Source organism: Equus asinus, chromosome X (assembly GCF_041296235.1).
Source record: "Equus asinus isolate D_3611 breed Donkey chromosome X, EquAss-T2T_v2, whole genome shotgun sequence".
Classification (NCBI taxonomy): domain Eukaryota; kingdom Metazoa; phylum Chordata; class Mammalia; order Perissodactyla; family Equidae; genus Equus; species Equus asinus.
Window position 1 is genome coordinate 13,625,255 of NC_091820.1, and position 15,321 is coordinate 13,640,575.

The 15,321-nt window shown below is 40.0% G+C and overlaps 1 protein-coding gene across 4 annotated transcripts; it reads left to right on the forward strand.

Moving 5' to 3' along the window:
- Window positions 1-748: 748 nt before the first annotated feature.
- SCML1 (Scm polycomb group protein like 1) lies at window positions 749-14,137 on the forward strand. Of its 4 annotated transcripts, XM_070502598.1 has the most exons (8): window positions 749-1,295; window positions 4,626-4,775; window positions 5,982-6,065; window positions 6,530-6,607; window positions 8,447-8,551; window positions 8,939-9,473; window positions 10,818-10,969; window positions 12,394-14,137. In XM_070502598.1, the coding sequence occupies exons 2-8, from the start codon at window positions 4,746-4,748 to the stop codon at window positions 12,547-12,549; spliced, it is 1,140 nt and encodes a 379-aa protein (XP_070358699.1). In that variant the 5' UTR covers window positions 749-1,295; window positions 4,626-4,745; the 3' UTR covers window positions 12,550-14,137. The 4 variants fall into 4 exon arrangements, with proteins under 4 accessions (XP_070358699.1, XP_070358700.1, XP_070358701.1 ...); XM_070502599.1 differs by lacking the exon at window positions 4,626-4,775 and having other exon boundaries at window positions 1,043-1,295; XM_014832525.3 differs by having other exon boundaries at window positions 1,155-4,775; window positions 6,533-6,607.
- The last annotated feature ends 1,184 nt before the right edge of the window (window positions 14,138-15,321 follow it).

A 15,321-nucleotide genomic window follows, 5' to 3' on the forward strand; every position in this document is an offset into this window, starting at 1 on the left:
AACTGGACATAAAGGAGAGGCAGTGCTATAGCAAAAGTAGGGGCAAAATAATAAATATTGTCTCTATAATGGGCTCTAATCTAGTTTTGTATTTGAGAGGAGAAAGAATACAGTTCCAATGTCCTGTATACCTTCCTTGCAGCTCCTCTGTGGGCCAGGAAAAGATTTATGGCTTTACTCTGGAATACTCACCTGCTTTGCTTCTGATAATTACTCAGATTGTGTCTCCTTTCCAAGATGGGCAGCCTCGATATACATAAGACAGTATGCCACTAAATAGTGTCCTGCACCCTCTACTACATAACAAATTTATGTCCCAGATACTGTTCTAAGTGCTTTGCTTACTCTAATTCATGTACTCCCCACATTGTGCCCATTTTACAGATGGGAAAAGTTAAGCACACAGCCATCGCTTGACTTGCCTAAAGCCATAGAGCGACTAAGTGTTGGGGCTGGGCTTCAAACCCAGCAAATCTGGCTCCAAGGTCTGTGTGGAGAGGTAACAACTTTTTAAAATAAGTTTTCCCCTGTTAGTACCAAAACACGACTGCTAAGTTCCATTGCTAAGGCCCTGCTCCTCTCTCCTTTCAAATTCCAGCACTGACGTGCACACTTAGGATGGCGTCAACGTCGACGTCAGTGGCGGGCGGGGGGCGGGGGAGCAGGGAAGGAATTACATTGAAAAAAAAAAGCTTCAATGAACTAACCAACGACGGCAGGGAGGCAACACGCCTAAGTACCTCACTCCCGCCAGAAGAGTCGCGCGCACGCCCGCACTGCTGCGCAGCCCCAGAAACCCCTCTCAGTATTGGAGGTTCGCGTCCGTGGTCTACGGGTGGGCTCCAATCCCACCAGACTCCGCGAATGGAAACCTGAGCTCCGACGCGAGCGCCCGGAGGCGGACACTGCAGCCGCGCAGTGAAAAGCAAAGCCCCTCCCCTCGGCTGTCTCCCTAGCAACATCCCGCCCCCCCGAGGGCTGCGCAGGCGCCCGCGGGATTGGTCAGTTAATGGCCGAGGTGTGTCTGGCAGCGGCCGCTGATTGGTCAGCGGCCGGCCACCTGCGTGGGAAACCTGTGCGCCGTGGGTGGTCCCTGGTGCACTGGTGGATCGGGAGCTTCCCTGGGACTTTGGCGGGCGCGTCACTTGGTCGGACCTGACTTCCGGTGCGAGGGCCGTTGTAGAAGGTTGAAAGGTGTTAACGGTCTTCGCCGCTGCCACTCGGGAAGGCAGGCACGGCTGACTGGTTTCCGCACGCTCCGGAGGCTGGTGTGGCAGGCTCTGGCGCCAGAAAAGGTCTGTCCAGCGGCACTTTTTCCTCTTCGTGAACTTTCTTGCCTCGGGTGTGCGCGAGGAGCAGTTGAGGAGCGATTTGGCTTAAGGGCTGAAGAGTTCTGGGGCGTGAGGGGTGAGGGGAGAGGATTTGCTTTTCGGGAAGGGCGAGTCTACCCTGACATTTCAGCGGCGCTGTGGTGAGGTGGTTAGGGGTGGTTCGAAGTGATTCCCACTGGCCCTTCAGGGAGGCCAGCGCTTGTGAGCTGTTGAGATTTGGCTGCTTATTGAGTCCTTGGTGCTGATTTTCTGGGACGAGTTGATCCTTTTTCATCCTTTCTCTTCCCTGGTGGAGGCGGGGGGCCGGGGGCGGGGCGAGGAACGACCAAGTCTCTCAAACTTTATATAGAATTTGAGTTTAATGAATTGACAAACTAGCGAGTTGATTCGTATAACATCGTTTGAGATTGAGAGGTTGATTTCGAGGCTTTGATGGTAACCGCGTTTGTTCAAAGATAGTGCAGCCTCGCTGTTTTACTGTAAATACGTAAGCCAGGAGAAAGAGCATAAAGATGTAAGTTGAGCACGGTCATTTGATAACTTCGTCTGTTGGGATCGCTTCCCTCCCTCCTCTGCCTGGCTCTCCCCGAATTCGGACTGCTCTCGGGTTTTAAACTGGTTTAATGTTTACAAATCGTGATTTTAGAAGCAACTTTTCTGCGTGGTGTTTTATGAAGCAAGACATGGGCTCGAATGGGCGGTGGGCTACAGTTGGGCGGCATTATCCCCCGTCTGGTCGACTTTGCAGTCTCAAAAGTTTGTCATGGACCGTAGAAGGGCTCCTTTTGAGAGTCCTGACAGAATTTTTAGAAACTGTTTAGTATATTGACACACAGTTGTTTAACAAAAAATTTGGAGCAGTCTGGCTGTTGTAATCTGCCCTGTTTTTCTGTGTGTTCCTTGCAGTGGTTTTCGGGTGAAACACCGTTTTCATCCCTCACCCTCGTGATGAGTTTATGGCAAGTGAATGCCTTGTACCTTCGGCGCAAAAATCTTTAAATGGCTTTTGAAAACTGTCCTTGCAATATCTTTAATGTCTAAAAAATGTCTTTTAAAAAACCAGATGGTTGGGGTTGGCCTCATGGCCTAGTGGTTAAGTTCCACCCTCCACTGAGGCAGGCCGGGGTTCGGTTCCAGGCCCCGAGCTATACCGCTGTCTGTCAGCAGCCATGCTGTGCCGCGTCCTACATACAAAATAGAGCAAGATTGGCACGGATATTAGCTCAGTGACAATCTTCCTCACAAAAAAAATCACCAAATGACTTCTTGTTCTTGTGTTATCAAGAGTTTAGATTTTCTATTGTAAGGTATAGATGAGCTTCATTTTAAGCTCACTTTGCAGGATTTTGAATTTAAATGAATTATATTAATTTTGCATAATCTGATCATGGCTGGGCTCTAAGAAAATGTTCCAGAAACTTTAATTATCTACTTTGTGGGAAGAAGTGAAAGGGAACTAAAATTTATGCTGTGCCTGCTATAAACCAGACATGATGCTAAGTGCTTAACTGTGTCGTTTGGTCTTACACAACCCTGTGAAGTACCAGGTCGCAACTTTACAGGTTGAGAAATTGAGACACAGAGAGGTTAAATGCCTGCCTAAAGCAAATAGCAAATTTTGCAATTCGGATTTGGATTCAAGTATTTCTTAACTCCCAGTCCTTTGCACTATGTCCTGGTACTTAAAATTTGTTTACAATGGGGGCCAGTTTGCATGTTCTGCTTCAGCGGCCCAGGGTTCGCAGGTTCGGATCCCGGGTGTGGACATGGCACTGCACATGAACTGCTTAGAACATTGCCTGGCACAGAGTAAGCAGTGAAATCTGTTAGATATTATTGTCTGTGCCTTGTGGTATATTCCAGATTTTCTATAGTGAAACCATATTTAATGAACAATTATACATATGCATCTATCTCTCTCGCTATATATAACAAAAATGTTACAAATACAGTGAGAGTATAAGAAATACTGTTACAGTTGGGAAACTTGGACTCACTCTTCTCATTCTGTGAGAGTTCAAGTAGAGGTGCAAGACTGCTCTGCAGTTTTCTTTGCAAGAGCAAAACTTTAGAAGTGACTTGAATGTTCATGGATTGGGAACTAGTTAAATTTTGCAAGATAGGAAACTAAGAAGCTGTTAAAATGACTGCAGTATATCTAAAGGTATTGGTTTGGAAAGACTTCTCCCGCAGTTGATTACTTTGGCCTCTTTTTGAGCTTTAGATCACTTGATTCATATACACTCTTTTGTGTCTGGCTTTTACTCAATGTTACGGTTGTGAGATTTGTCTTCGTTGTGTGTAGCAATAGTTGGTTTATTCTGATTGCTGTGTCGTCTTCCTTTGTATGAAATCACCACAATTTAATTGTTCATAGCTTGTTTTAGTCTTATAATCAGAAAAACTAAACGTCTAAAAAGTAAAATTTGGTTGAAGTTACAGCTCAAATTGGAGGTATTTTGTAACTTGATTCTTTCCCACAGTATTAGCCTGCATTTATCTAACTAGGGAGTTAATTCTTCCTTCATCCTGCCTCTCATTACTGCCCTGGCTCAGGATGGCTAAAGGGAATCAGCTCCCACGTTAATGCGCCCCTCCCAGGACCATGATGCCAGCCTTCCAGTCTCTACTGCAAGATATAATGTGATAACATTGCACTCAGTGTCTTTTTCTGGTTGCAGAGTTAAATGACTCAGAACCATAACTGAGCCTACATAATTCTAGAAGATTTTTTGGCTTCTATTTCACATACATTTATTTAGGTTGAATATAAAATGCAGCTACAGAAGCAATCCTAATGTTAGAGCTGAAATGACCTTAGAGACAGTCTCAACCAGTTTTCACCTGGCAGGTGAGGAGGCGGCGTCTTTAGTGGTCTGCCCAGTCCACACCGTGGTGGGGGCCCAAGAATAGACTGCTGACTCACATTTGGAGGCCTGCTGCCTCCCTAAGTAAAAAGCCTTTTTGAGCTCCTTGACAAAAGCAGTTAGGAACCGTGTCCTCTTGTTCATCTGTTTCCACCATTTACTCTGCAGCCTTCATGTTGGGAAGCATCCACTTCACAGTTTGGAACTGTGTTTGGTCTTGATTCTTACTCCTAGACGTGGGCAATATAGCCTTTCAATTATTAAAGATTTATTCGAAATCACTAATGGAAAATGTCTTGTTCTGTCACTCTCTAACATTCAACCAGGACTCCGATTCAATTCAAGTTGGCATTCTGAGAACATATCCATATTAAGTTTATTAAGGTAGTAGTGTGTGAAGTTAACTTCTTTATGCATTGCTTTTCAGAAGTAGAAGGTTTACCAATCCTAGCTGACGAAGCAGTTTTACAAATAAACTCTCCAACAAGTTAAAAAATAATTAGGCCTAACTCAGAGGAAGTGGACTTACTCCTGTTGCACAAAAAAGATGTCTAGTGGCTCCAGTGAAGCCGATGTGGTTTGTATTTCAAATTGAAAATCTGTCTTTGTTCTTTTCATTGTGCTGTATTTCTTTTCTAAATTGAATTTAATTTCAGTGAAATGCAGAGATAGTGTACAGTTCATGAGTCTTGACAGTGATATATAAAGCTGCTATGAATATTCATGTAAACTGTTTTTGTGAACAGATACTAACATTTCTTTTGGGTAAATACTCAGGAGTTGAATTGCTAGGTCATAGGGTTGATGTAACTTTAACTTTATGAGAATCTGCCAAGCAGTTTTTCAAAGTGGTTGTGCTGTTGTACATTTCTGTCACATTCTGTTGTTTCTTGACTCCTGAAGGTGAACAAAAACAGAGATTATTAAACTATATGTAATTTGGCTTAACAGAAGACACATTTCTTTACTTACATGAGGATGTGGATATTAATGCCACCTAAGTGGTATAGGCAGTTCTCTTAACTTCTATCAGTCCCAGTATTCTTCATCTTTGGAGATAATGTTAACTGCCTACTAAGCCATTGTTTTCTGACATAATTATGTGGAAAGCACTTTGAAAAGCATAAGGCACTATACAAGGGTAAGATGGTATATTTTTATAAGTACTAATCTATAGCCCAATTCCATATTATTTTGGTTATGTGGTTTGAAACAAAGACATACATAGCTTCTAAATATGTTTATTTTAAAGTTATTTCTATAGTTAATGATTCATTCTTAAAGTTATTAAATGAGATGTAATAGTTATTTACTGTCTAAATTTGTTTATACCCTGTCTTATTCCAAAAAGTGTTCTAAGATGATTTAGAGATGAATTTATCAGGAAATACAGGTGCGTAAGTGTTTCCTGTTTTGTCCACAGAGTGGCACTGTTGAATTATTTAAAAATCAAAAGCCACGTAACATGGTTCTTTGTTTGTGGTTAGAAACATTTGCTTTTACAGCCCTTCTGGTGCCAGATTACTAGAAGACTAGTTTTTGTACCCTGAGGTACACAAGAGGTTAAGCTTGATGGAAAATTATGTCTTAAGTGTAGTTAGATTAATGAGAAAACAGTTCTGCAGGTACATCTTGTCTTGTAGTCATATTTACAATGGACAAAGGTCCTTTGATAACACAAACAGGCTTTTGGAGCTTCTTGAAAGTGTAATTGAAGTCCTCAGTTTTTCTTTCACTTCTACCTTCCATCTTTCCTTTTAATTTGTTAATAAATCTTCCTTAGATAAAAACACGAATACCTCTTCATGACCGTGATGATGACACTGTTCTTTATGCATTTGAACCAAACCCTGCATATGTCAAGAGTGTAAGTAATGTTAATTGCCATTTGCCAAATATATTGACACTTAGCCATTTTAAAGAAAAAGATTTAAATTCTTCAAATGCGATGGAGTTCCTCTAAACTCATACTCAACAACATATTAGTCTCTCCTGAATTTGTTTGCTTAACCATTTACTTCCCTCTTTTCCTTATATAGTAGGAAAATCGGAGTAGTTTTTACTCATTTTTAGTACAAAACTCTAAAGGTCCTCCTGATACGGTTCTTTCCTAACTCCCTCTCTTAATTCGCAGTTATCATTTTCATTCTCATATTAATGTGAGTTTCTATTTTATTTTGTCTCTGCTTTAGATTAAGACTTCTGAAACCCTTGGGAAAGTTGGTGGAAAATGAAAACAATTTCAATAAATATAAAGTGTTTTTTTCTCCTAGTGTTCAGTTTGACTCTTATAGAAGTAAAGCATTAACTACTTAACTTTTAAAATATTAGCAGGAAAGTGTTCTATCTGACACATCCTACAACGAAGAGCAAGAAAAAACACTTCTGGATGTCTTTAACCATTGCCAGGTACAAAAGTTCTGTCTCTAAAATGTAGTTTTCTAAAATATTAAGCTAAAATTCTCTTTATGTCATATAAAGAGAAAGTATACAAGTAGCTAAAAGTTTGCTGTATCAAATTATTTATGATTATCATCCCATTGTGATGATTTTTAACAGTTTCTAGTTAGAATAGCATCTCCAGGTGAGAATTTTGAAATAGCAATATGTAGATTTTATAGCTTTTTTTAAAAGCCCTAAACTGATCAAATGTAGTTATGTCTCTTTCATCTAGGTTGCTCAGTATTAAATTAATTTCCCCTATAAAATCTCTAAAGGAAATTGGCTGATTTGGATGAAATTTAGGATGTCCCTAAATGCATATCAGGATATCTCCATTGAAACAAAATGGCAGCCCACCACTGTTCTTTAAAGAGTCTATCTTACATAGCTTTGAGGGGATTTTGCAAAAATTAGCATGTTGGTAGAGATTGATGGAAGTATGTAATTATCAAGTATTTTATGAGCTGCATACCCTAGAGCTAAGGAAAGTTTATTTTTAAAAAGTGTTTCTTAACATATAAAGTTTCTTGAATAAAATAAGCTAACATACTTAGAAAAGTAAAAAATGTGTATATGAGTTTTATCATTATTACTGTAGAGAACAGAAGTGAAATGCTTAAAGGGACATATCAATTTTTGGGGGGAGGGATGTACAGAGGGTAGGATGTAGGAGGGACTATACTCTAGCACTTTGCTTTGTCCTCCAGAGAACTCTGAGAGAGATTTTCATCCCGATTCTATACATGAGGAAATTGAAACACAGAGAAGTTAAGGAACTTGCCCAAGGTCACAGAGCTAATAAGGGGCAGAATGCTAGTGTTTGAACCCAACCTCATCCTCTAGAGCCTGTGCTGTTTACCTTAGTGCTCTAGGCCGGTGGGTCTCACACTTGATTGTGCATCAGAATCACCTGGAGGGCTTGTGAAAACACAGATCTCGGCGCCCCACTCTCAGAGTTCCCGAGTCAGTAGGTGATATTGATGCTGCTGGTCCACGGACCACACTTTGAGACCCGCTGCTCCAGGCTGCTGATCACTTTCTCTGTTGAAATTGTCTCTTTACTTGTCTTTCTTTCCAGCTACAGTGGGAGTTCCTAGGGCAGGAGCTGGCTTTTTCCTTGTTTTTAACGTCTGTGTTCCCAGCATCTAGCAAAGTAGCCCTGACAGGTGGTGGGCCCTCAGTAAATGTTCATGTGAATGCGTGAGTGAGGAAGTGGTTCTGGCCTCTTCTGCCCGAATGAAATTTCTGCGTATTTCAAGAATTCTCAGGTTTTATCAGTCACACACCTGATTGGCATGCAGGGACGTATACGCAAAGGTTTTCTGAGGTTCATTGTTGATTGCACGATTTTAAAATACTTTGAAGCCAAAAGTCACATCTGTTCTATTTGGCTCATTGTTCTTTCCTGAGTGGAACGCTCACTGCCTAGTTCAATACCATCATTATATGGAAAGAGGCTCTTTGGCCTTGTAGCAGATTTGAAAGTTTCTTTCCTAAAATAGCACCTTCCTTGATGTAAAATGCCTCCATCATAAATGTGACGGCTTCCAGGAATTGTGGTACGCTGACTCTCCAGTAGCAAAGCTGAAAATGCTGGCATGACGTAGAGTAGCTGAGGAGGAGATGGGGCTCCTTACCTCAGCCGGCTCAGCTCCACGTCGCCTAAAACCAGGCATCAAGTGGGAAAGAAGACATTTCTGATGGCTTGAGAACTTTGTTTCCACCAGTTAAATTTTGGCTTATTTATCTTTTTATATGTTACTTTTCTTTTGAAATAGAAACTTCTAATAGCTTGTATTATAATAGGCGATCTATGATGCTGTTCAAAACCTGGATAAGAAGTTTGATGTCATTAATGGAAAGGTTTCAAAAATCCGGCGTTTTCGTGTGAAACCATTATGGCAAAGTCGCGTAAGTGTTATAAAAATATTTTCACAACTATAATAAGCCTCTGGTGTCTAAAGATGCCAATCAGTTAGAAGTGAGAGAGAACTAATAACTCTGAGATTGCAAGGCTGATCTATGCGTGCTGTAGCAGCGGAAGGAATACTAAAACTGTTGGAAAAATGCTGAAGTTTAGGTTTAAGAAATGTATGACAATGGGTATTGTGTTTGTAACCATAATTTATAAAATGCAATCACAATGTAGGGTTGAAGAGGAATAAAAATATAATCAAAATAGAGCATTAATATTTAATTATATAAAGAATGTTGCATGGAAAATAAATATTAATGTGTTTACTACTTTATTTCCTTTTTTTACTCACAGTTGGTTTATGATGGTTTGTGTCATTTCAGAAATTTGGCTATTCATACAAAATTTGTAATTACCTGCTTTGTAGAAAGATCAGATTGAAGAAAATGAAGAAGAAGGAGGCTCCTTCTCCGTTCTCTTACCCTGAAAGTTATAGCCCGACTATACCAGTAAAAAGGCCGCAAATTGATTATGATAGCAACCCTATAGGATCACCTTACCAGTCACAGGAGTCCCCGGGACAGGTGTTGGAGTCATTCCCCGAGGACCTGGAGCAGAGCCTCAGCCGAAATCTGTCGCCTGCCTCCATCTTCTCTTCACATTCATATCCGTCATGTTTTGCGCCCACTGAGCCAATGCAGGACACCCCCTCCATGCCCTGCTTTGCCAGCCCAGAAGCACACAGCACCAGGAGTATCATCTCATCTGCCCAAGCTTCCTCACCAGGATCTGCAGCCCTGCTGGGCCAAGACGAACCCAGTCCAGCACATGACCCTGAGATGATGGCTTACCCAAGTTTACTGGAAAATAACAGCTTTGGCCTTACTGCCTCATCTCTCTGCATGCCGCCTGGCATGGGTGAGTGTGAAATGACACATATAAGTAGCACTATTTAACGTATATTCCTCAACATCTTTGATGCAAACTAGTGGAAGCTGTTTGTTTCCTATTTTGAGGGCTGGTTTTGGGTGAGATTCATAATGGTGACTAACATTTTGGGAGTGTCTGCTATGTGCCAGGCACTATGCTAATCAACCAACATGCCTCTTCTCCACTAACACTCATAATAACCCCATTGTGAGTTCTTTTATCTTCTGTTGTTCTTTGCCCTTTCCCTGGGTAAATACTGAAAATGCTCCTGAAATGGCCAGAGCCCAGTTGATAGGAAAGAAAAGGTACACCTTCAGCTAATTCACACACAAGAAAGATCCAATTTGTGTTGACGGTCCTTGGTTAAAGAAACATCTTCCTAGCAAATCATGAAACTCACTTCTGTTATCACACACTAACTTCAGAGAGTCGAGCGCTCTGGTTGAATAAATGAATGCTTGTCTGGACACAAAGAAACTTCAGCACAACTTAGTGAACAGCACAGATAAAGCTTTTTGAGGTCTAAGCACTTAAATTGTTTCACGTCTTGGTTATTTCTTTTTTAAACTTATAAACCTTCAACCAAAATATCTATTGCTATGCACTAAAACTTGAAAGAGGTATTCAGCATAATATTAAAGTTACTTTTAACCTAGCTAAGCAGAAAATAATCTTGTTTTCTTCAAAATGCAGATAAGCATCTAAACTGGAGACACAGAAATTTAAAGAATAAAGTGATGCTAAAAATATCCATATTGAATGTAGGAGAGAGATTCAGGAGAAGAACTAATTTGGTTCTCTAAGATGATGGGGTTATTGAAATTCATTGGTTAAAGCAAATAAATTTAAGCAATTATAAAACTGTAGTTTGGAGAATTTTCATTGTAATTAGCTAGTAAAGTAAAACTAATTTGGACAGACCAAGAGTAGAGAGATTGAGAGAAATTCATTGAAATACTCAAAGTAAGAGAGTAATAGGTTAGCATAGATTAATTTAATATAACCCAGGTAATGGATCTTTTTCCACATTTGCCTGTGGCCAAAGTGGCCTCCAATTGCCCAGTCTGTTGTGTGATCTTTGAAGCTTTATGGTGACTTCTGAAGCTGCTTTTGTTGTTCGGGGGAGGTCAGATGGGATGCTCTTGGGTAGCCATCCTCAAGTCATCTTCATCTAGGCTTTCACTGGATTTTACACTTGGAGTCCTGGGTCCTTGCTGGGGTACTTAACGGAAGGTTCCAGGAATGAGACCATTACTCCCTACCTAACATCTCTTCTTTCAGGATAATGATTGTGAGGGCAAGTATGATTTTGTCTTTTTTCCCCCATTGAAGCTCCAGGTTCATCAGTTAGAACTGACCCGGGTATGCTAAGACAAAGCTTCGCTGATGACCCTTCAACTTGGTCCGCGGAGGAAGTGATCCTGTTTCTGAAATATATGGATCCTCAGATATCAGACCACCTCGCCGACCTCTTCAGGCAGCATGTAATGTATCTTTTGATCCGGTTTTCCTGCCGTAATGCCTTTGAATGACCTCTGTGCAGGCCCTTCAGATGGATACTGAATAGGGTGGATGGTGGGGGAACCCTATCAACTGATTTTTCCCTATGTGAGAAAGGTTACTTTGCCCAAAATTAGATCCTTAGATGGTAGAGACTGGATCTGTGCTTTAAATGGGTACCCAGGTACCTAGAATACTACAAGTCTTCAAGTTCTCAAGAGAAGATGATTCAGCATGGCCAGTCTCAGGTGTCTTCTCCTTTGTAAGGACAGGGACAAGGATCCTCCTCCCCGTCTGCTCCCTGCTCGGCCCCAGGACCGTGAGTAGGAGGGGGTGACCACAAGCTGTGACAGGGTGTCCTGTCCTCCGTATTATCATGCTCAGTGAATCCAGCAGCTGATTCCATTGTCTCAGTTCTGTTATATGTTTATTTACATTTTGGGATGCTGATACCCTCATGGCATTGACAAAGTAACGTCATGGGCTAAGTTTTATAAGTTCTAATTTCTTTAATTTCTAGGTTTGCTTAGTAGAAAAGGCATAGAAGGTGTCTGACAAAGGCAGTACTTTAACGGATTTCAGGTCTTTTTAGACAGTGATAGATGATTTAGTACAGTTTTATTCTTAAACCAGAACTCATGAAAACCAAATAACAGGCTTCAGTGACATCAGTTGGTCAATTAATGTAATAAATAATTTTAGGAGGATGCCTTGTGACTATCAAGTAATATTTTTATAGTGTTTCTTAATCCATAAAATTAGTGGCCACATATCTGATGTATCCTTTTCAATCTGGTAAGAAAATCAGTAGTTTTTAGCATCTAATTAGCTTCGGACACCTGAACTGATGAGCTTTCAACATCAAGACCACACTGTGTAGCACATTTGCAGCTTGCACTGATGCTGACTTGCTCATATTCCCAGTCTTTCTAAGAAAGTTAATGACCGTCTGAAATTCATTTCTACCATTCATAGTTTTTATTCTTTTTGTCATAGCTGTACAGTATTTTATTCAGCACACAGTATTTAAAATTAGATAGTTTGACCCTTCTGACGAATATTTTTTAAAATTTATTTTTTAATAAATCTTAGATTTATTAAAGATTTAACATTTTTAAAATCTTAAATCTTTAAATATTAAAATGAGTTAATTTATTTTAATATTTAACTTAATATTTTTAAGATTTAGATTAAATTTTCTTTTTCTTAAAATTCGAAGCAAATTTACAAATGGTGCTTCACTGTATAAATTATATTTTTAAAAGTTTTCATCAAATGCATATTCAGAGAATATATATCTAGAATGAGCTAGTCTCTAGTTGGTGTTATATGTTCTTATGTATAAAGAAATAACCATTCTGGTAAAAATATGAAAGCATTAATTATTGTGATTTTCTTCTTTCTGTAGGACATTGATGGGAAAGCTCTGCTACTTCTCCAGAGTGACATGATGATAAAGTACATGGGGCTGAAGCTGGGGACAACTGTGAAGTTGTGCCACTACATCGAAAGGCTTAAAGAGAAGATTGCTTTAACAACTGACAAATCGTTTGTGCCGGTTTAGGTTGGACTTAATTCTCGGGAGAGCAATGCCATCTTAGTGTAAAATCATTTTTCTACCCTTAGAAGTTTGTGTTGTTTAGAAGGTTCCTCTAAAAATAGGTTATATCTAGAATTGCAGAGCTGCATTACAGTCCGGTCTACTTCTGTAGAAACCATTTAACGTGTTAGTAGTAGCATATTGAAATTGTCAGTTTGTTCTTTATAACTTTCTCTTATTTTCATTGTATTGTGTACAAATATATTTAATTCAGGAAACAGAAACAGCTTTGATTTCCGTTAAAACAGCTAAATCCCAATGAGAAAATATCAGGGATTGACAAGTTCTCTAATGAAATCCATGAAAAGTTTTCCTTAGAAGAGAATTTAAAGATGCAACTATAGATATCATCTCTTTCTCAAATATTTTATGTCTGTTACTGCAATGTTCATGTTTTACCAGTTTCCCAAAAGGGAATAGCCATATGAATTCTTTTCCTGTCTGTCATTATTTCTCTGTGTGTTGTGCTTGTTCCCTTTTAGAGAAAAACAACCTTGTAAACTTTCATGAAGTGTTCTTACCAGTTTTTTGATCATTAGAAGATAGATAGCATGGTCATTTTATGCAGGAGATATTGTATTTCAGTGTGGTTTTGATGGAGTCTGACTATGCTCTTTTCAACGAAATAACTAACTTTTTTAAAGTTTAAAACTTCCATAGTATTAAAACGTCCATATTTTGCTGAAGCTGGGACATTTAACTAGGCATTCATTGCTCACATCTCTCTTCGAAGATGCCTGTGTCCAAATTTTTAAAAGATATATATTTTATTGTCTGTGTTTATTCCTCATTTGGATCCTGTTTCATATTTGCATTTTATTCTATGTCTGAAGTATACACACAAGTAAATCTGTTCTTTTTGAGTTTAAAATGGCACTTTGCACTTCCACAGAGGTAAAGATTAACTCTGTGTATAGTGAGATGTTTTTATTCTGTAAAAAACATGCACATCATTTGCCATCACTGGTACCTCTCAGGTCACTCTTCAGGGTTTCCATACAGGGAAGTTCTCTGTCTTGTGCAATTGTTCTAGTTAATTTGCTTTCTGAGCCATTTATCCTACTAAACTTTGGAAGCTATGTTAGTTCTGATTTGTCATTTTGGACTTTATTTTAAAAATTAGAACTTACAAGTGAAACATGTTCACTGTTGTTTATTACATCATTATACTGTATCGCATTTGGTGTAATGTTTATAAGCTATGAGAATTGGTGCTAACTGTATTAGCCATTTGTTATAAATGCTGATAAAGTATTCGCTGGGGGCAAGAATGTACTCTTTTTTTTTTTTGGAGAACCAAGTGTACTTTATAAACAAATGCAACTATTTACTGGGCATATATGATTTAAAGAGTAGTTTCATTTATGTTATTCCTTTTGTGTTGTATGGCAAGATTCTAATTGAAACTTTGTCTTCTCTCAAATTGTTTGTGTGAAGATGCTCTGCCCAGTTGAACAATCCTCAGGTGTTTGTGTGACTACTACAGTTTTATAGTTCTCAGATTTTAAAATATAATAAAGTTGAATGCAACAATTAATGTCAAAGCCTCAGATTTCATTTTACTCACTTTCACTGTATTACGTTAATGCTTGAATTGGTTATATTGAAAAAGAAGCACTCTAGTGAGTCTGTGGTTTTCTATGTCCAAATACTCGAGTTGTAATCCTTGACCTCATTCTGTGGGTAAACAGATTCCCAGGAGCAGAGGGCTGATCTCTTGTAGGGGCCTTAAATGAGACCCCAGGGGAGCAGTAAGAAGTTAAACCAATGAGCTTATCTGTGCTCAAAACATTTGTTGCTTACGGTTGTTGATGATGCAAGCATACTGGAAAATGCCAGTGCCCCCAGTTATCTCGTTCCACCAAAGTTCATACGTCTGCCTGGCAATTCTGGCTGCTTTTTTACCACTGGGGACCAGAAGCCATACTTGCCTATGCCTTCAGCTCTTGTGGCTTACATGGTGGGAAAGCCTTAGAGGCTCCAGGTTGTGGTTGAGTTGCCTTCAGTATCCGACCCCTCAGCCCACCCCGCCCCAGTAGCTGCTGCTCGATGCCTCGGAACCCAGAAACTCTTAGTGCTGGTTCTTCTCAGCAGCGTGCGCTGTAGTTCATTGGAGACGATAGAGCCCTAATGGAGGCTCCAGGGATGATGCTCAACTGCCTGGAATGGAGGTGTCAGTTTGCTGTCTGGGACTTTGGGTGATTCAGCACTACTTGTTGTTCACTGTCTGGTTTGTAAATTTTTAGCCCAGAGAATATCATGCCATGTCTTCCTGTGAACTTTCCAGGCTTTTAAAATGATCTTTCCTTCTCAGTCCATCCTTGGACCCACTGTAGCCAGCAGAATTCTGCAACTTGAGCTCTAAAGCCCTCTCAGCACATTGAGCATTTGCTTTTGTCTTTCATCCATGTGATTTCTAATTGTTGGAATGTCTAAGTGTTTTGTTTTTTTTAAAGATTGGCACCTGAGCGAACATCTATTGCCAGTCTTTTTTTTTTTCCCTTAATCTCCTCAAAGTCCCCCAGTACATAGTTGTATATTGTAGTTGTAGGTCCTTCTGGCTGTGCTCTGTGGGACCCTGCCTCAGCATGGCTTGATGAGCAGTGTGTAGGTCCACGCCCTGGATCTGAACCGGTGAAACCCTGGGCTGCTGAAGCGGAGCGCGTGAACTTAACCACTTGGGCACAGGCTGACCCCTGGAATGTCTAATTCTTGTGCAAGTTCCAGAGGAGGACT